Source organism: Camelus ferus, chromosome 2, assembly GCF_009834535.1.
Source record: "Camelus ferus isolate YT-003-E chromosome 2, BCGSAC_Cfer_1.0, whole genome shotgun sequence".
In the NCBI taxonomy this organism is placed as follows: Eukaryota; Metazoa; Chordata; class Mammalia; order Artiodactyla; family Camelidae; genus Camelus; species Camelus ferus.
Window position 1 is genome coordinate 34,781,598 of NC_045697.1, and position 22,838 is coordinate 34,804,435.

A 22,838-nucleotide genomic window follows, 5' to 3' on the forward strand; every position below is an offset into this window, starting at 1 on the left:
CTTACAAGCTTCTGCACAGCAAAGGAAACCATAAGTAAAACAATACAACCACCTACGGAATGGGAGAAAATTTTTGCAAGTGAAACTGACAAAGGCTTGATCTCCAGAATATATAAGTAGCTCATACGACTCAATAAGAAAAAAACAAACAACCCAATCCAAAAATGGGCAGAAGACCTAAACAAGCAATTCTCCAAGGAAGACATACAAATGATCAATAGGCACATGAAAAAATGCTCAATATCACGAATTATCAGAGAAATGCAAATCAAAACTACAATGAGGTATCACCTCACACCAGTCAGAATGGCCATCATTCAAAAGTTCACAAATGACAAATGCTGGAGAGGCTGTGGAGAAAAGGGAATCCTCCTACACTGTTGGTGGGAATGCAGTTCGGTGCAGCCACTGTGGAAAACAGTATGGAGATTCCTCAAAAGACTAGGAATAGACTTACCATATGACCCAGGAATCCCACTCCTGGGCATATATCCAGAAGGAACCCTACTTCAGGATGACACCTGCACCCCAATGTTCATAGCAGCACTATTTACAATAGCCAAGACATGGAAACAGCCTAAATGTCCATCAACAGATGACTGGATAAAGAAGATGTGGTATATTTATGCAATGGAATACTATTCAGCCATAAAAACCGAGAACATAACAGCCATTTGCAGCAACATGGATGTTCCTGGAGAATGTCGTTCTAAGTGAAGTAAGCCAGAAAGAGAAAGAAAAATACCATATGAGATCGCTCACATGCAGAATCTAAACAAACAAACAAACAAACAAAAAACATAAATACAAAACAGAAACAGACTCACAGACATAGAATACAAACTTGTGGTTGCCAGGGGGTCGGGGGGTGGGAAGGGACAGATTGGGGTTTCAAAATGTAGAATAGACAAACAAGATTGTACTGTGTAGCACAGGGAAATGTATACAGGATCTTGTGGTGGCTCACAGCGAAAGAGAATGTGACAATGAATGTACATATGTTCATGTATAACTGAAATTATTGTGCTCTACATTGGAATTTGACACAACATTGTAAAATGACTATAACTCAATTAAAAAATGTTTTAAAAAATCATAACTGAAAGTAACAAATAAAAATATCTTCAAAGTTTTAAAATAAAACTTTACCTGTGTTACAGAGAGATTCAATAGATTTTTTTTTCTAATTTTCCCTGGAATATCAAGGTTGTTTCAAAGGTGGGCTTTGAAAGAATAGCCCTGCAATTCATTAGTATCTGACCTTGTGCAGGTTTTTTAACTTCCTGAGCCTCACGTCGCTCATTTTTTAAATGGAGGGAACTAATAAAACTTATACAGCGTTTTGAGGAATAAAGAAAATAATGCATGTACTTATTAGCACAGTGCCTCGCTTGTATTTTGTACTCAATAAATTGTATCATAGTTACTATTAATGTGCAGAAAAGAGTTAACATAACAGGCCTCTGAGACTGAAAAAGGTTGGCCCTTGCCTGGCATCTGGAAACTTGGAATCTGAGAGGCAGAGGATCCTACCATCCCCAGTACTGATAAGAATAGCTCATTGTGCGTAAACTGTACAAACACTATGATTTAAGCTGAACACCTGCTTTCCTTCTGGAGTCTGGAATTTGGGTACATGCCTAGACAGAAGGTGACTATATGACCAGCCTCCAACAGAACCCTTGGGCACTGAGTCTCTAATGAGGCTCCCAGTTAGAAAACATTTCACAACCGTCACAATTTGGTGGTAGAATTATTATACATCCTCTTTGTGACTCCAGTAAAAAGGGTCTCTTGCAAGCTTGTGGCTGGTTTCCTCCAGACTTGCCTCATGCACCTTTTCCCTTGCTAATTTTGCTTTGTCTCCTTTCACTGAAATAAACCATAGCTGTTGAGTTCAACTACATGCTGAGCCCCATGAGTTCTCCTAGTGAATCATCGACCCTGGGGGTGGCCTTGGGGATCCCTGACACAACTAGTCTCCCTACCCCTCAACTGTAAAAACCATTTGCCAGTTTCCATACCAGAGGACTGTTACACTCAACAAAGCAACCACAGTGGTAATACCAAAGTCCAGCTATAAAAACTTCCTGATTTCTTGGCTAACGATAGCTGCAGATCTACCTACTACTTGAAGTTCTTTGTATTCAACATTTCAACATATAGAAATCTCTCTACTCCTCATTTTCTCACTGTTATTTAATGGGTCTTTGTTTTCTGACTAAACTCCAGCCTTGCTCTTCCCTGGATTCCATCTCAAAACCACATAGAGGCTCCAGCAGGATGTCAAGTGATCTAACCCATGTGTCATTTAGTTCCTGGACCAGAAAGCAAGACCACAGTTTCCTTTGTTTTGTGTTATGATAAGTGAGAGTAAACAATATGAATTGCTAGGAAGATCTTTCATCAGTTCACTAGAAGATGCAGAAACATGAGCTAAGTGAGAAAGAGCAAGGAGGACAAGCCAAAGAATGGCCCACAGCGGCCACTGAAACAAGTTTTCCAACAACTGACTTGGAAGAAACAGCTTGACTGCATTTCTCATCATCTGGAACAGAATTCTCAGCAGACTTCAAAAAGTACAATGAACTGTACTTAACAGGAAAATTTTCAATAAAAGCTTGTTACCATGATATTGAAGGAACTGGGGTCCAAACAACCAGGAGAAAACCGAGGCCTGACTCACACTGTGATCAACTGAGAGTTGTAATAAAGGACTAGTGTCACCTAATTGCTTCAAAGAAACTTGAAATCAGAGCTACAAGATCCATCTGTAGCCTATGAGCAAGTAAAATAAGTATCTCTGGGGCTACCCTAGAATGGCCCCCATGGTTTTTCTGATCCACCTAGAGTCTTATATTTTTAACACAGTATTATTTTTAGAATACCTGTTGATTCTCATGGGTTACCCACATCACAGTGTTTTTTGGATCATGGCTTCTAGGGAGAGGGAAATGGAAATAAGAACATTCACCCATGGAAATCAAAGAACTGAGCACGTCAACCCCAAGAGGGAAGAAACACAACTGCAAAGTGCTACTGGGCTTACCTAGAAAACAGGCTGAGAGTTGTCATGAAGGAATTCAGCCCAGTATTGTCAAAACTTTATTTTCTCAAGAATTCAGATTCTTAAGATTCCTAACTTTTTTTGTAAAGGTAACTACTTAATTTTAACTGTGGGAGGTAAACAAATTTGCAACCATATTCCCAACTGAAGGCCACAGGTATGCCAATGAACTTCAGTGCCTGAGAACAGCATCCAGGAGGGATCAACATGGCCACCTCATGGGAGGAGTGGGGGTTAAGGCAGGACCAGCTAACAGGACTAGGCTCCCTGGGCCAGTCATCAGTAGCCAGAAAGGAGATGGATTCTTCTGGGTTGTTTTAATTGAAGTATAGTTGATTGAAAAATATAATGTTAGTTTCAGGTGTACAGCATAGTGATTAGGATTTTTTGCAGATTATATTCCAAGATTGGTTATTACAAGATATTGGCTATAATTCCCTGTGCTATACAGTAAATCAATGCTGTGTCAGAGGCTGGGTTTTTACATGTTATGACAACCTCCTCATTCTGCCCTTTCTGGTTTTTCTTGTGGCTTGAGGCTACTGCCAGGCAAGACAGTGGGCCAGGTTCTGATATAAGAGGGGGTCCACTGTTCTCTTTATTCTACTTAAGCTAAAGTAATTAGGGCACTTTTAACCTTGTATCATCTTTATATCATCATTTATCATCTTCAAAGTGACTTAACAATTGCAATGATTTCCAATAGTATCAGTCCACATTTCTAAGCAAATAATGTAGGTTTCTGAGGCTTTTTCAGTTAGTAAAGGACCACGCTTTACCATGTTCACTGCTGTATTTCTATTCTTTTAAGTTCAAATTATAACAAATCTTTATTATAAAGCAAAATTTATTAATGTTTCCCCTTAACCGTACTTCAGATTTTAAAATAATTCATATTTCTAGTCTTATCTGAAACTCTTTTGGAATCCTGAATTTCTCAGATTTAATAAATGTAATATAGCATATATACCATACATTACATAACACTCCCAGCAGGAACTGGGACACCCCTAAATAATTAAACATATTAATATTTCTGTATACACATATATGCAAAAAATTCACACTGAGTAGGATAAATAAAGACTAGAAATAGCTTCATCTAAGGTCAGGCTTTGCAACTGAAAGAGTTTTTGAAGTTTGGGTCTTCAGCACCTGGGGATTCAGGAAGGTAGGTAAAGGACGATAGTCATAAATCACATGAACCTACAGAATTCCACTGGTCACAATGACAAGCCACAGCAGAAACTAACAGAGTTGAGGACCACCAGGGAGAAGCAATGCCATTCTGTCTGAATCAGGGGAACCAAAACAGAGAGAAATCAGTGGGAGAAATTAGTGGAAACGAAACAAAACAGAAACAAAATAAAAACAAGTAAATCCATTTCTGAGGATTCTGCTCTAGGAAAAAAGTAGAATTAAATAAAATAAAAGCAAACATCAAGATCGCCAACAATCCACTGTAACCAGCTAGACACTGGTATGTGGTCAACAAGGGAACCCAGTCTCTCCAGCCATTCCCTGGAATCCAGGAATATTTTTAAAAGGGAGGCACATGGCTAGACCCATAGTCCCAGATGTCACATTCGCAAGATGTCAGGAGGAAAAGGTGGGCCAGGCACCACTATACATTCATGCATGTACCTCATCTAGTGGTAAACCAGAGACTACAACAACTGCAAAGCCTGGAGCTGGCTGACAATGTTCCCCCCACGCCAAGCCACATGCTCACTGACCAGGTCCTTAGTGAACCACTTCTCCCTGCTCCCGTCAAAGGAACTTTGCAGTACTGCTCATCACAAAAACACTGAATAGTTCTGCTGTCGGTGAACTTCAGTAATGGCTTGGGTCCACCAAATCACTAACCAGTTTTAAGTAACTTTCACTTAGTAATGAAGAAATATTAATATAAAGTGATGAACACAGATGCAGTTTATATGTGCTGAAGAAGACTCTGATGCATAATATGGTAGCTTATAGGAAAGAGCCAGGTACGCAGTATACTTAATGAATTCCACAACGATCCAAAACTGATGTAGGAATTTGTTTTCTCCAACAGGTTAATTCAGTAGGCTGATATAAAATGTACACTTATGTATACTAAACCCATAACTCTTTCAAATCCAAATGATAACAAATCATTACCTTAGCTTTACTAACTTAAAGCTTATTCCATAACATTTAGGGGTGTGGGGAACAACAGTATTATAAAATAGTATCAATATAGAAAGCAGCAAAGTAAACTTTGTCTCCTACCTCTGCTCGACCCTCATAGTAGGTTAACATGGACTTTGTCAGCACAAAAAGTCTCTCTTTGTAGTTTAAGGGTGATGTCTTCTTTTTCTGCTGTGACCTTTTAATAAGAATCTCTTCTAGAATAGTGTTACAATTCATCTCGGTCTTCTGATCGCTGTTTCTCCTGCCATTGAAGATCCCAGTGTTCTAAAGTGAGAAAATAAACAGTTGTAATAAAATGTGACATGTAAATTATCCAAGGATAATGTCATTCCAAATTAACAAAATAGACTTTACTCTGAGCATAGCTGGAGCTGATGACTGTTAGGTTACTCTATGCACCCGAACTGAAAATGCCCAGGGCACAAGAGTTCAGCCTCCTCTTCTCCCTCAGCCCCATCCTGTTCCTCCAACTCCCAGCATTTCACAAGAATCTAATGAAGGTTTGCCGTGATGATGACTCACTCCTCTGTACCTCCCGGCCATCCCTTAGCTTGGTGGCACACTCTTCTGCACTTGATTGCAGGGAAACAATTATCTCAGATGGAAAAGTGCATCACCTGCACGGCTGGTTTAGGCTGATATTTAAATTGCCTCAGGTTCCTGGATGAGTACATAGTACAAAATGAATTACCACAGTGGTGGACAGGATTCAATCTCCAGCTCTAATAATGATGTAATCTTTTTTTTTCCTTATTGAAGTATAGTTGATTTACAATGTTGTGTTAGTTTCTGGTGTACAACACCGTGACTCAGTTATACATATATATTTTTTTTTTTCATTATAGGTTATTATAGGTTTTTCATTATAGGTTATTACAAGAATATAGTTCCCTGTGCTATACAGTAGGACCTTGTTGTTTATTTTATATATAGCAGTTTGTATCTGTTAATCTCAAACTCCTGTAATATCACTTACACATAGAACCTAAAAAAAAGATAAAAAGATCAAGCATCCTAGTCACCAGAGCCACGGGGATGTTCTCTGATTTCTACACTACAGTTCTCTTCCCTGCAGCCCGTCTCAACCACAAGAGAAAAGGAAGCCCACCCAGCCACAGCTAACCCTCCTCAGCTCATCTAGGAAACCCACCTCACACAGTAGCCCCTCAGCTAACCCCGTACCTCCCTGCCTACTAAGGGCAGAGCTCATCTGCATAAGGTCCTCAGCCCTATATCTGGAGCCCGCACAACCAGACTATCCACACCTACACTAATAAGCCATCTAAATTCAACGACATTTAACTCTCTGAAAATCAGAGATACTCAGCAACGATCCAAAGATTCTTACTTGAGACACGTTGAATGGACAACAGCCCTTTCTTCCCTTCCCTCCACCACACCCTTACAAGAAGTCACTGCATATCAAACCAGAGAGGCAACAGGAGTCATGCGAAGAGCATAAGCGGTTATCAGAGAGCAGAGCCAGGAACTTGACCCTCAGTTTGCCAGTGAGGAATTCCACCATCTTCACACCCGACATGACATCTCAGAAGCACCCCTACAATTCCCTGTTACCAGTCTGTCGTCAACCAGTCAGGCCCTCCAATTTCTGCAAAGTTACTTTACAACAGCTTAACCTCTGAACGTCAGTTTTCTTCATTCACAAAATATGGAAGTAAATACCGCAAGGTTACTAGTGAGGTTTAATGAGATGTGGGAGAGAACTCACTTACAATGAAAACACTATACAAATGTTTATTGCTGTTATTTCCTAATTGCAATGCTCTCTTCCTAGCTCAAAGCATCATAATCTGGGTCATGACAGTAGCTTTCCAACTGGTCTTCCTTTCACCCCTGGCTCCTGCCTCACTTTATTCAAACTACATACCCCTTATTCCCATTGGATCAACCTTCAAAGATACCATTTTTATCCTGCCACTGCATTCACTAGAAATCCTCAGTGCCTCCCCAAAGCCTCCTCACCACATGCAGAATGAAGTCAAAACTCCTTAGACAAAACACTGGAGAATGTCCACAATCTGGCTGTAACCTAACATCCAATCTTTACTTCCACTGTTCCCCAGACACTCCACACCCTAGTCAAAATAATCAGCATCCATTCCCTGTCCTAGAAAATCCCCTCTCTCCACCTGTGAAAACTCTACTAGCTCAAAAGTCACCTCTCTGATGAAGCCTTTCTGGATGGTTCCAATTAATTAAAAACTATCCAGTTTCTGTGCCCGTGATTTCTGAATCACCATCACAGAGCTCACCATCATCTTCCATGCTCTGTAGCAACTGATGTACACATTCTAACTTCTCACCTAGATTTTAAGCTCCTAAAGGAATCGTTTTTAACCTTAACATTAGAATCACGTAGGGAGAGTTTTTTTAGAATGCAGATGCCCAGAACCCACGCCCAGATACTTTGAATTAGTCTGGGGTGAGTCCCAGGGCAGCAGGATTTAATGTGCTGGTAGGTTTGCGAGCCCCAATCTTAAGCGAAGAGATTGGGCGCTTACGCTAAGTCTTTACACCACACTTGGTGTCTAGAGCAGCCTCTCAATAAGCAGCTGGATAACAGACCCAACTGACCTATTCTCCTAAGCGGAGAAGTCAGAGAAAAGCTCTTGTTGCTTGGCATCTATGTTGGTCATCTTTATTTTAAATTAAAATTTTGACACTCTATCTTTTTGTTCCTGAAAAACTGTTGATGTGTAAATATGACTTATTTGGAAATCTTCTTCTCAACTTTGTGCAACATATTTTCAATGTAGGGTAAAGATGACAACTTTCAAGAGTGGTGTATAAGGGAAAAGCAAGCTACACTCCGGAAGAACAGGCCACATGCAAATATGGAATTCCCAGCCCAACAAGCAATACCATAGTTATAAAACAAAAGGCAGACGTTGGAAAGCCCAGGAGGATAAGTGGGGCATGGCTCATCCGCAGGACTAGAAGCAAAAGGTTTCAACATCAGGACGGGGGAAGTATTTCATGTAGAATGTGTAGGGAAGAAAAAAAAACCTTACCGTTTTTGTATAAGAGATTAATAGTCTTATATAGAATCATACCATTTGAGTCAAAAGGAATCTTAGCCATCACTTAAATCTGTGACCATCCCCTTACAAATTAAGGAGCTGAGGTTTAGAAAGTTTAATGAGTTGCTCAAAGGCACACAAACCCAGACTAGAAGTCTCCTGGTCCCAGGAGAAGGGCCCCCTCCAGCTCCAGCATTCTGTACCATACAATTAAAAGTTTGTTGTTGTTTTAATAACCCGTTGGTCAAAGAACACTATTAAAGGTCACATAAATGAAGGAAAATTCTCCTCATGTAGATTTCCAGTTAAAGACAGAGGGCTGAGAGTACACTTTAGCCTAGGCTCCCTCCTGAAACCCCATTAAATCAGTTCTGCTGTTGTCACAAAGGAATTAACTATCAAAGAAACAGAAAACAGGACAGGAGATAAGAAAATTTTAGAAACTGGAAGGAAATAAACATGCTGGGGAGAAGCCTGGAAACAACCAATGGTATGTCTAATAGTGGCGAAGGACTTAAAGCAAAAGAATTGTTTGTGGGTCTACTTAAAAAAGAGAATCCTCAAACCCCCAACTCATTGGTTGACCTATTGAACCTAGATAAGAGAAGACTCAAGAGTCAAAAGGCAAAAGTTACAGAGGCTAGCTGACTTATCTCATCTCTCCCAGGAATGCAGTCCCCACCCAGCCCACTGACACATGGTGGGTGACTGTGATGCTGGACTGGGCGGGGCAAGTCAACCTGTAGCAGACTCAGCAGTGCTGCACTGAGAATAGTTGTTTCTTACTGTCCATATAATACAGGTACAAAGACTGATTTAACACATACTCTTTAAGACAGGCTTGGGTTTCACGCTGAAGGTCTCCACTGTGATCTTTGGCTGTGATTGGGTTGGAGTGCCTCCTGACTGCTAAAAAGGAAAATGGGAGGGAGTGGGAGGAGAGAAAAATAACAACGGATGGAGAAAAAAGTTTTGAGAAAAGAAACCACGTGCAATACTGTCACCCAAAAACTGGGTTCGCCTCATGGTGGCTGTCGAGCCAAAAAGACACAACCAAACCAAAGCACAGGAGAAGGAAGGATTTATTACTTGCAGCAAGTAAGGAGAACACCGGGGATATTTCCCACAGCAGTATCTCCCCTAAGCAGCAAATTTGGGGCTGGAGCAAGAATTCAGCATAGCATTGAGGCAAAAGTTGATGGAGTCTGGGACCTAGTTGATTGAAGTCAGGAGGGTCAGCAAAGGTCAACATTATCATTCCAGCTGATCTGGTGGCTGAGTGCTCAAGGCGGGGTTGAACTCTGCAGAACAGCTCAAGAATGTGCTTCAGGCTCATCTTTACATCGGAAACATAACTGGGAGTCTTTACAACTGATAATATGGCTAAGTTATCTCCCTGGCCTGGTAATAGCTGTTTTTATCTTCTTTCACTCCCTTAAAATTATTAACTACTGAGACCTATTCTGCAAGAGCAGGCTGAGATCACAAAATGGCTTAGGCCTAAAATGGCTTCTCCTTGGTTAAGAAAGTTATGTCTAGTTCTCCTCTAGGGACCCCGACCCTATCTGCTTACAATATCTCAAAGCATCAACAAATATATTAACTATACAGGAGATTCATAGTTAAGTGATTCTAGACAGAAACAAAAGATGTCATAACATAAAAATTGCTCATTAGTCAACTGCCTACATAGGCCCCAATTAAATATTCCTTCCACATTACTACGTTCTGCTTCTTTGCTGGTCATTCTCTCTGACTGAATGAAGGAATCAAACAGTCAACAATATCAAATATTTAGAAGATGAAAGTTTTCAAGAAGTCGAAAATGGGAGTAATGTTGGAGAAATACTCTGATCACACTCAATGTCACAGGCAAATGAGGACCTTGAAGTTAGTTAGCTAGTAAAAATAAAGTAAAATAACACAGTAACAAGTGTCGAAGATGATTTACACTTAAAATACTAAAATGCACGGTGGCAGACTTCTTTTTGCTCCCTTCCCCACTGGTAACCCCCTGTCCTCATCCACTCTCCCCTTCTTCCTGGCCATATGGGCTGGAGATGGTATTTCCCAGCCTTCTTTGCAGTTAGAGGTGGCCATCTAAGTTAAAGCCAAAGGGATGTGTGCAGCCAGGGATATGAGGGTCACCTCTAACTTAAAGACAAGCTACTTTCCCTGGATTTTTAGGGCATTTTCCACCTCCCCACCAGCTGGAAAGTGCACATGGCAGACTCAACTTTCCTTATGCATTGAAGACATCACTGTAGGGAGTAGAGGAGGGAACAAGATGGAACCTAGCCCTTAAACGACTTCATGGAGCAGAGTTTCCCCCTAGTCTAGACTTGCTCACCTACTTTGTGATAGATAAACACACTTTTATCTTATTTTAGAAATGACGTATGGTGGTTTCTTTGTTATAGTGACTTAACTTTTATTCTACCTCATGATACACCCCTGCAAAAATTGATAAAGCTTTCTAATGCTTTTGAAAAACATGGCCCTCTTAAATCTGTGCTGACAAATCCAAATGTAAAGTGAAGGAAGACAAAACTTTTTATCATGCATTTTCATCAGAAAATTCTCAAGAAAACTAACATTTGACTCCCTTTTTGTTCTAAGAGTTAACAATTATAATCTAAATGGTGCCATATATGAGATAAAATAAACATGTTTTCACTTTATTTTTCAAGATAATGTATGAATCATAAGGCCTTTTTTCTCCCTTTTTTACTAGTCACTATGAAATGTAAGTGGATTCACTTTAAATGACAATATTCTGGCACTAATCCTCTTCCTGTGAGAGAATTTCTGATACACAACAAATATTTTTCTTTCTGCTTCTTGTTAATTCAGAAAGAAACAATAACCAGTGAAAACTAGGCATGAATAACAAGTTTCTAAGTAGGTACTGTGATTTTCAGCAACTTTCACTAGGAGAAAACATAAAATTTGGAAATTATACATAAAGTAATCTAATACCAATATATTTCTTGACTACATTAATCTAAATTGTTTTTAACATAAAACATTCATCTATGTCAACAAATTATTCTCCTATTATTTTCAAAATAGGAATAAAGAATCCAAGTCATTATTGTGTTCAGTTTTTTTACAGAATGAGCGAACTTCTTTAACAAAGAATTTCAAGAACAAAAACAGTGAGATTGAGGAGGAAAACTCTTAAGAGATATCCCAGCCAGCTAAAATGTGAGACAACTGTGGTAACCTGAACACTAACTGCATATTGGTGACATTTAGGTTTGTGGTAAGGTTTATTTGATGATATCAAAATAGTGTTAGGTTGTTTTGGAGTTTTTTGGTATGGTGATGCTCTTGCGACTGTATTTTTTTAAAAGTTATTATCTTTTAGAGATACATACTGAAAAATTTATGGATAAAATATCTGTGGTTTGCTTCATAATCAAAATAAAATTGCTCATGAGTTGACAACTATTGAAGCTAAGTGAGGCACACAGGGGTTCATTACACTTTCTTATTTTTGTTTGTCTTTGAAGTTTTCCATAACAAAAAGTTTTAAAAATATGTTTAAGGGAATAACATGGTTTTCTACATCCCTGTCATCCAACATTTTGGAACTGGTAAGAAAGAGAAGAAAAAGATGGGAGGAAGAAGAGAGGGAGAGAAGGGGGGAAAAAAGAACAAGGCAGACAAATCTAAGCAGAAAAAGGGTGTGGGCTCTGCTTCCTTAAGTATATTACTACCACACGATCCAATTCATTATGAAAGCTCTTCCAATGATTTCTTGAGTCAGCAGAGCTTCATGATAACATGATGTGATCCCATTTCTTCCCCTACAGGAATATGTGGTTTCCAGCACCGAAAATAAAACCACAGTCTATGCAACATTTGTCCTTGTTATAATTCCTCTTTTCTCCCCTCTCTTTCCTTTCCTTTCTCCCCGGATCAAATTCCATGAAAGCAGAAGTTAGCTTTTCAAGGCTGCAGCATGGTGAAAAAAAAATTCTGTACAGATTGACTAAGTGCCAAAGCACAGCGGTCAGTCAGGTAAAGCGAGCAGACCCTAACTGCTGCCTTCTTATAAAAATCATTTGAAAGCCCCCCAAAGGTAAGCATTGCAAGTGAAACCAGAGAACACTGAAACAAGTAGGCAAATATGACCAGAGAATTATTTACCCTTCCTTCTGAAGCTTGTGAATGAAGAAATTCCAAAATTGAAATGTCAGCTGTTATATACCTGATCTCTAAGAGGAAAAAAGTAGACTGATAAAAATACTAATTCCAGAGAAAACATTCTCACACGTCACTTTTAACAAGTAGAAGTTGCAAACTACATTCAAAAAGTATCATGGATATAAGCCATGATCTAATTACTGTTTGGAAAATGTCCAGTGACTTTTTTTTAATGGAATGATAATTAGCAGACAGTATTATATTAACTCCAAGTGTACAACACAGTGATTCACTATTTTCTTTACTTACATAAACTTTTAAAACTTTAATTAATGGAAATAAAACATTTCTTAAGAGGTACCCCTCTGAATATATGCAAGCCATCTTTTGTTAGCTTCTTTAAAATAAAATTTATCCATGCCAGGCAATTAAAATATTAAAACAAGTGACAATATGTTTCTGATAAAAATAAATCAATTTATGTCAACATGGTCATTACTTGTACTTAGTATCTGAGTTACAAAGTCATTCAAATTTCAAATAATATTAATCATGTAAAATGTTTTTGATTCACTATTTTTACGTATTATGAAACGATCACCACAAAAGTTACTGTCAGCATACAAAGTTATTACAGTATCATTGACTATATTCCCTATGCTGTGTATTGCTTCCTGGTGTCTTATTTGTTTCATAGCTGAAAATTTGACCCTCTTAATCCCCTTCACCTATTTCATCCACCCTCTCACTCCCCTCTCCTCTGGCAATCACCAGTTTATTCTCTGAATCTGTGTGTCCGTTTCTGTTTTGTTTTGGTTTGTTTGTTTTGCTTTTTAGATTCCACATATAAGTGAAATCATATAGTATTTGTTTTTCCGTGTCTGATTTATTTCACTTAGCATAATACTTTCCAGGTCCATCTATATTGCTGCAAATGGCAAGATTTCACTCTTTTTATGGCAAAGTAGTATTCCAAGTACATGCATATGTGTGTGTGTGTGTATACCACATCCTCTTTATTCATTCATTAATCAGTGGACACTTAGATTGCTTGCATACCTTGGGTACTGTAAATAGTGCTGCAATGAACATAGAAATATGTATATCTTTTCCCACAGTGGCTGCACCAATTTACATTCCCACCAATCACACACAAGGTTTCCTTTTCTCCACATCCTCAACATTTGTTGTTTCTTGCCTTTTTGATGATAGCCGTTCCAACAAATGTGAGGTGGTATCTCATTATTGTTTTAATAAGCATTTCCCTGATGATTAGTGGTACTGACCATCTTCTCATGTGCCTGTTGGCCATCTGTATGTCTTCTTCAGAAAAACATCTATTCAGGGCCTCTGCCCATTTTTCAGTCAGGCTGTTTTTACATTGAACTGTATGAATTCTTTATGTATTTTGGATATTAACCCCTTACTAAATACATGGTTTGCAAATTTCTCCCATTTAGTGGGTTGTCTTTTTGTTTTGTTGGTGGTTTCCTTTGCTGTGCAAAAGCTTAGTTTGATGTAGTCCCATTTGTTTGTGTTTGCTTTGGCTGCCCTAGCCTGAGGAGATATAACCAAAAAATACTGCTAAGACAGAGGTCAAAGAGATCACTGCCTATATGTTCTAGGAGTTTCATGGTTTCAGGTCTTATGTTCAAGTTTTTGACTCATTTTGAGTTTATTTTTTAATATGGCATAAGAAAAGTAATATATATAAATCTGTTGTATTTCTATATACTAATAACAAACTATCAGAAAGAGAAATGAAGAAACAATCCCTTTTACAACTAAATTTAGCCAATGAGAAGAAAGATCTGTACTGTGAAAACTATAAGACACCAAGGAAAGAAACTGAAGACAACACAAATAAATGGAAAAATATACCATGCTCATGGATTCAATATCATTAAAACTTCCATACTACCCAAAGCAACCGACAGAGTCAATGCAATCTCTATCAAAATACCAATGGCATTTTTCACACAAATAGAACAAATAATCCAAAATGTGTATGGAATCACAAATGACCCCAAAAAGTCAAAGAAATTTTAAGAAAGAACAAAACCAGAGGTATCACACTCCTTAGTTTCAAACTATACTATAGACCTATGGTAACCAAAACTGTATGGCACTGGCACAAAAACAGGCACAATGGCACAGAATAAAGAGCCCCCAAATAAAGCGATACTCATATGGTCAATTAACCTACAACAAAGAAGGCAAGAACATACAGTGACAGAAAAGATGGTCTCTTCAATAAATGGTGTTGGAAAAGCTGGACAGCTACATGCAAAAGAATGAAACTGGATCTTTTTCATACACCCTACCTCTAATGAAGTAAATTGATAATGTACTTTCCTGTTCTTTGCTTTACCCATCACTGGGTCACCATCTGGACCATTTATGATATATAATGCTGCTTTTTTAAAAAAAATAGAAGGAAATTCACTGATACTTCTCCCGTTGAATCTGAGTGGCCTTATGACTCCTTCAATTAATATAGTACAGCAGAAGGGTTACTACATAATCTCTGAGGCTAGGCCAGAAAAGGCCAAGTTGCTCCTACCTGGTTCTTGTGGACTTCTCATTCTTTGGACAGTCCCTCTTGGAACCTTAACATCATACTGAGAGAGGCTTTCACTGAATTGAGAAGCCACATATAGGTATTCTAGTGCAGAACTCTGTTGAGTCCAGCCTTCAAATCATCCCAGTCCAGGAGCCAGACATATGAGTGAGGAAATTCTCAGATGAATCCAGCCTGAGTTGTCCAAGTTGTCCAACACTTCCAGCTACCAAGTGTTCCAAGATAAGAGCATGGATACCATGGAAGAGATGTTCCCACTGTGTGCTATCAAATTCTTAGCTTACACGATCAATGAGTGTGATAAAATGGTTGTTATTGTGTGCCTGTATGTTTAAGGTGGTTTGTTATACAGCGATAGATAACTGGAACATATAATTAATATACTATATCATTCTTGACTACCTCGTTCTCATTTCATTTATCTCTAATCCCTGTCAACCCTCTTCGTTCCCTTAAATGTTTCCTCCTCTTCACTCTTCAATCTTTGCACCACATTCAGTTTATGAACCAATTTGTCCACAGGAATAGTTTCAGACATTCTTATAACCATTCATTCTGGCATTCACTGCATAGCAATGACATATGAGGAACTATACATGAGGCAATGAAGTGGTTACAAAGATGAGAAAAACACGACCTTTGCTCTAGGGAAGCACAGATAAAAGAGACTTAAAAACAAAGCATTACAATAAAATCTATAGAGGGCTATGAAAGTGATACTGGGCAAAGCACTTTAGAACACTAAGAGTCCCTAGAAATCACTAGCACATGATCACTAAAGAGGAAACAATTACCCCTCTTCAAAGTATGGTGGACCACTTCAATGAGGATGTGACATACAGACAGAATTTTGACAGATGGTTAGAGATACATCAACACATGAATAAAAGTAGTTGTTAATGCTCTGGTCTGCATAATCACTTCCATGTATAACATATATGAAAAGTCTTTCTTAAAAGTTGCTTGATTTTAATAAGAATCATAAACAGGAAATAGTTTAAAATGACATGGGTTCACTATGTCATTTTCAGAAGTTTTATACTGGCTCTTCATTATGAGTTCTAATTTTGAGTATTTTATTAGTACAGAAAGGTTAAACAGAAAAGCAATAAATAGCCTTAGTTATAGAAAAATGACTCTTTGAACTATATATTCTTCCCTTTACAGGCCAGATGCATTCCAGGTATATGGCTGAAATTAAAATAAATTCTAACTAGAATAATTTGTCTATTTGGATTCAATTGCAGAATTAAAAATATATTTCCAAGGGGAAAAACATTTATTCAATATACATGATACAAATCTTTGGAAAGAAACAATGCCATTCTGGGTGTTAAAGAATTGAGAAATGGTTTCATAGAATTTTCAAAATTTGTCAACGGTTTGAACTGAAATCTAGTATTTTACAGAAATTTCACTTCACCATCATCCTACTACTTTCAACTACCTTCTCCAAAGTAAACAAATGTTTCCCACTCATAAGCATCCTCTAACCATACAAAGATTTTGAAGCTAGATACTTCTCCTACTGGGGTGATATCCAAGCATTAAATCTCAATATCATGTTTTGCCAACAGATGACTGCATATTTCAGTGCACCTGAACATTCCATTTGAAAAATCATAGTCTATAAATAGATGCCCCATTTTTTTCCAGTGCTGTGTAAAATTGTGAAAATCAGCTTTACTTAAATAAGCAATACTGATATTTAGATAGCCCAAACAGAATAAATTAGTTAATATATGTGTGTGTGTATGCATGTGTACACATATGTTACACAGACATAGGACTCTCAATTCCCAGGGAGGGTATAGCTCAGTGGTAAAGTGCTACTTAGCATGCATGAGGTCCTGGTTCAGTCCCCGGCACCTCCATGAAAACAAATAAATAAATAAACCTGCCCCTCCATGAATGAATGAATGAATGAATCTTCATTCTACTTCAAAGCAATTTCTCAAAAGCATATTTCCAACTGTTTTTTCCCCTCTGAATATTCCATCTTAACAAAAATCAAGCAAAAGAAAGTATAGTATTCAGCACAATCTAGCAACCAGTACACTGCTAAGACACAGGAGGTAGTCAGTAAGTACAGGATGGCTTAATGATTTCACTTTATTTAAGCCTCAATGGTATTTACTTCAAAAGCCAAACCTCAAAGGTAACAGAAGTAACTATTTCAGACCCTTCACTATTGTTAGTTTCTCTTATTGTCACTGGACAGACCTGAAGAAAAAATATCTTTCAAAAGTTTATTTGTCTGCATTTTAAACGATCAGGGTCTTTGAGTCATAAATTAACAAAAACCTAACAGGATTTTTTTCTCCTCTGAGATGTTCCTGAGGATTAATTCTGCCCTGTGCAAGGGGTTCTTTTTTCTGAAGGGGCTGGTAGCTCAGAGCTTACTCATCCCAGAGGCCCAGGCCAGAGTCTCACACATCTCTGATGGTGGAAAATGACAATGCTTCCTCCCAGCTGCCTGCTCAGCTCTTTCATGTGACAGGTCTCTGCCCCCCACTACTCTGAATCCCCTGTTAATACACAAAAGTGAGCCTCGATGTAGGAGAACCTTCTCTGCCCTTAACTGACAATGCAACTGAAAGCAAAACTCACAAACTCTGAGGCCCCACGATGTTATCGGTAGATTAATGCACTGAAGCTGATGATCTCTAACCTAGTCTCTAGCCCTAAAATTCTATGTGGCTCAACATTCTAAAAACCCACTTGTTCACCATTTTACTATTGTACTAAACACAGAAAATTCAACCACCTAGAAGGTAGGCCTGTATCTCTTGATACACTAACTCTCAAAATTTTAACTTGTCCCCTGACAGAGCAGGAGAAGACATTAACAACGGTTCTTCAAACATCATCCTAAAGATTTCTTTCCCTATGTCACCCTCTGTTATCTTATTTCACCAGTTACTTACGTTGGAACTTCTGGCTAAGCAACATGATTCAGTAGAAGGAAACCGAACTTTCAAATCTGACTGAACTGGCTCCAGATCTTAGCTTTGCCATTTATTAGTTGTATAACTTTAAGCAAGTTACTTAATTCCTTTGAGATTATTTAAAAAGAAAATAATGATACCAACACCTTATAGGAGTATCAAGAGGCATAAATCAGAAGATGCACGTAAATTTTCTTACAGCAAATACTCAGAGAAGCAACCGCTCAGATGGTTTTGCCGTATCTTTGCTCTGAACTGATACACGTCTACACATTTGACAGCTGTTAACTGAGCATCTACTAAGGGCCAGATATGCTATCAGGTCTGGGACACAAAATAAAGCATAAGATACAGCCAGTAAGGTGTCCACAGTCTAGGAAAAAGGGCATACGTAACAGAAGCCAATGATACCATTACCATGCAGTAAGCATTATACCACAGATGGATACAAGCTTCAGCCCTGCCAGAGGTGGCAGGTGGAAAGATAACTGGAGAAGATGACGTCTGAGACGGGCTAAAGGCTGAGTTAGCTGTCACCTCTGGAAGATGGTGGGCCAATGCCACATCGCAGTGCAAGGGCTCAGCCTTATGAAATGCAAGGTGAGTTTAAAGAAAAACTAACAGTAAAAGCCATTTCTATTAATTTAAATACATTCTATTTCAATAATCCTTCCTCTCCCTCATCCCCACCCAAAGAATGCTAATTCCACTAATAAAAAGAAATCAAAATCCAAAACAATTTCTTTCCAGCCTTGTGTTTACTTGTTCATTCATTTTTCAACCAAACAACATTTATTTAAAATCTACTCTATATTAGGCAGTGTGACAGGGATACAACAATGCAACGGAAAATACAGGCACCGTCTTCTGGGAGCTTACACTCTAGTGGGATTTTGACCCATCCAGTGCCTTAAAGACCCATCCCCTGCAACATCCTTCTTCTCAGCTTCCACACAGAGGACAGGGACATATTGTATCCAGGTCATCTGATTACAGAAAATGAGGGCTGGGCACTCCAATAACTAGAAACCATTAGGTCCAAACCTCTCAATTGAAAGGTATAAATATTGGAGTTTAAAAAAGTTGAGTTGACAAAAAAAATCTTCCCTTTCTTTGGTCATTGACACTATTATCAATATCTTAATTAAAAACTAACCACTCACCATTGCTATTTTTTGAGAACTCTAGGCTATGTTTTTTTAAATGTCATTTAAGAGATAAGGTTTCTTCACACACACAATCACATAGCCCTTTAACTTTTAAAACTGCACCCCACTCTAATTTCATTAAGTGAGTTAATACACATAAAGCACTCAGAAGAGTACCTGGCATGTAAGTGTGTTGTAAGTGCTTGCTATCAGTCTTGCCATCTTTAATTAATTTTTATAGTGTTACTACTAATCACTTAGAAATTAAAATGTCCAAGAGTCCCTTAGCAGTTTATAAATGAATAAACAAAAGCAAAGAAATGTAACCAAAATAATAATAATAGTAATAGTAATAGTAGTAATAATAATAATAATACTTTTGAGGCTAGAACTCCAGTGTCCTTACTCCTAGACTTCTATAGTAGAAGTCTGGCTACATTAAATAGCTGACAGGCTATATTAAAAATTTTTATTTTTATTGATTTTTAATTTATACCTTGTGCATATCCAGAGAGAAATTGAGACAACTTACAATAAAAATACATGAACAAAATTTAACCAAGGAAGTGTCAGACTCATGCACTGAAAACTACAAAATATTATTGAAAGAAATTAGACCTAAATAAACAGAAAGACATCCATGTTCATGGGTTGAAATGCTTTCCAAATGGCTCTAGAGATTCAATGCAATCTCTATCAAAATTCAACTGCCTTTTTTTTTTTTTTTGCAGAAATGGACAAGCTGATCCTAAAACTCATACAGTAATGCTCAATAGCCAAGTTAACCTCAGAGGGGGGAAAAAAAAAGCAAGGTTGGAGGACTCACATTCCCAATTTCAAAACTTACAACAGTATTACAGTAATCCAAACAGTGTGGAACTACACTAAGACAGATGCACAGATCAACGATATAGAATTGAGAGTCCAGAAAGAAAATCATACATCTATGGTCAATGGATTTTAGCTAAGATGCCAAGACCATTCCACGAGGAAAGAGTAGTCTTTTCAACCAATGGTGCTGGGACAACTGGATATGAATGAATTTGGACCCCTACTTCACACCATACACAAAAATGATCTCTAAATGGATCAAAGACTTAATGTAAGCACTAAAGTTACAAAAACTCTCAGAAAGAAATACAGCTGTTAATTTTCATGATTTTAGATTAGGCAATGGTTTTGGTTGGTTTGTTTTTTTTTTTTTTTTTTGAATCTTGAAATTTTTTTTCCCCTTTTTCAGTTTTATTAGGTAGAATTATTACAGTTTGACTGCACATACACATTATATAGGCAGTGGTTTGTTAAACACGACACCAAGAGCATAAGCAACAAAAGAAAAACAGATAAACTTGACTTCAACTTAAAAATTTATATACGTCTAAGGACACTATCAAAGAAGTGCAAAGACAGCTCACAGGAAGGGAGAAAATATCTGCAAATGAGAAACTTGCTAAGAGTCTAGTATCCGGAATAGATAAAGAACATTTACAATTGAACAATTTTTAAAAAGCCCAATTTAAAAGTGGGTAAAGGACTTAAACAGATATTACTCCAAAGATGTACAAATGGCCAATAAACACATGAAAAGATGCTCAGTATCATTAGTTATTAGGAAAAAGCAAATCAAAACCACAATGAGATCTTATTACACACACACTAGGATGGCTATAATAAAAAAAAAAGGGGGGGGTAGGAGGGTAGAATAAGAAGGATTGGCAAGAATGTGGAGAAACTGGAACCCTCAGACACTGCTGGTGAGAATGTAAAATGGGGCAGCCACTGTGAAAAACAGTTTGGCAGTTCCTCAAAAGTTAAACATAGAGTTAAGTTATGACCCAGCATTTCCACTCCTAAGAATATACCCAAGAGAACTGAAAACATACATAAAAGCTTATATACTAATGCTCATAGTAACATTAGTCATAATAGCCCAAAAGTGGAAACAACCCAAATATCCATACACTGATGAATGGAGATACGTGTTTTATATATATATATATGAAATACGTACCTCCATATAATGGAATGTTATCCCACCATAAAAAAGAATGAAGTACTGATACAGAGTACAACATGAATGAACTTTGAAAATCTTATAATAAGTAAAAGAAGTCACACACAAAAGGCCACATGTTTTATTGATTCCATTTATATGAAATGTCCAGAATAGACAAATTCATAGAGAAAGAAAGTAGATAACTGGGTGGGATGAAGGGAGAGATGGGAGGGTATCGGGTTTTTTGTGTGTGTGTTTGTGTGTGTGTGTGAGATAGAAATCTTGTGGAATTAGATAGTGGTGACGGTTGTACAATATTGTAAATATACTAAAAACCACTGGATTGTACTCTTTAAAGTGGTTCAAATGATGGGTTTTGTTACCTGAATTTATTCTCACTAAAAGAAATTTAAGGAAAAACACATGTACAACACGTAAACAATACACAGGTAAGAATTAAAAGTAAAAGGAGAAATTAGAAACCAAAAAGAAGAAAAAAACCAAGTAGAACCAAAGCTTACCTGGGGGTTGGTTCTCACATCAGTACACACAGCAAAAACTGAATATTAATCAAAATTAACCTCAAATATTCCACAGAAGACACGGCCACTCTGTCTCTTCTGCAGCAGAGCATTAGCAGAAATGTCCACCAGCATCGGCAAAAATGTTCAACACTGGAAGTTATATCCAGTAACAACCACCGAAAAACCCCACTCCATAATTACTAGCATAAAAACAGTAAAAATGGATTATTTCTCATAATTCTGTTGGGTGGGCAATTCTGGATGTCTAGGATGGCTCACTCACGTTCCTAGCACTTGCAGGCTGTCAGCCAGGACACCTCAGTTCTCTTCCATGTGCCTCTTCAACAGGACAACTTGGGTTTATATGTGTAGTTCCCAAGATTCTAAGAGCAATAAGTGGGCAAGCCCCAATACACAACACATTTCACATCTCTGAATGATTTACCTTTGCTATTATCTCATTGGCCAAAGCAAGTCACATGGCCAAGCCCAGAGTCAGAATGGGAGGTGATTCTTCAAGGTGGAGTAGATACCGGGAGAGGAATCATGGAGGTCTTTTTGCAAACAATCTAATAATCTAGCAGAGAGAAAAACAGATTTTTGATATTCTGGTTTAGCATCAGATAAAGTAGATGGCTTGGATTCAAGGGACAGTTTGTATGAAAGAGCAACCTTTAACGACTAAAATAACATTCAGCACTGAGATGCTCATGGAAAAAGCTTTGGGCACTAAGGCGGACAAGGCAGCAAGAGGTCCATGCAACTCCCAATGCACACACCCTCTGGGGTATATGCTCACAGAGTAGAACGGTGAATAAAAGCACCTACTCTCTTTAAATTGTTGTTTCTTTCTCTCTTCTCTTTGTTAACCTATGGAGTTTGAATTTCCTCAAGTCAAATGCACATATGCTACAATGCTACTATATGCTGATAAATACAGCATTAAATTTGGAGCGTCTCAACATCCAGGGAACAAAGGATAACATAATGCTTCATAGGATAGTAATTTGTTATCTTAAGATACACAACAACTTATCAAAAGAAAAACTTTCCCTGTCTTTAAACTCTAAAGACAAACTAGTTTATGGGATCATAAAGGACAATGAAAGATATTATGTCATACATCTTCAGTAGAAGTTTGGGCAGAAATTAAAAAAATATTCCTCACCTGGCTGTTTCTTATATTAACACTTGATTACAGCT

At 37.9% G+C, this 22,838-nt stretch overlaps 1 protein-coding gene across 7 annotated transcripts in view; it reads right to left on the reverse strand.

Moving 5' to 3' along the window:
* TEC (tec protein tyrosine kinase) overlaps positions 1 to 22,838 on the reverse strand; it is a 158,532-nt gene that overhangs the window by 74,221 nt on the left and 61,473 nt on the right. For 5 of the 7 annotated variants that reach the window (XM_032497077.1, XM_032497065.1, XM_032497055.1 and 2 more), the window contains exon 2: positions 5,324 to 5,509. In XM_032497077.1, the coding sequence (XP_032352968.1) occupies positions 5,324 to 5,461 (138 nt within the window). In that variant the 5' untranslated portion in view covers positions 5,462 to 5,509. Of the gene's footprint in view, positions 1 to 5,323; positions 5,510 to 5,599; positions 5,849 to 22,080; positions 22,178 to 22,838 lie in introns of those variants that run through there. The other 2 variants (XM_032497051.1, XM_032497071.1) reach the window with 2 other exon arrangements.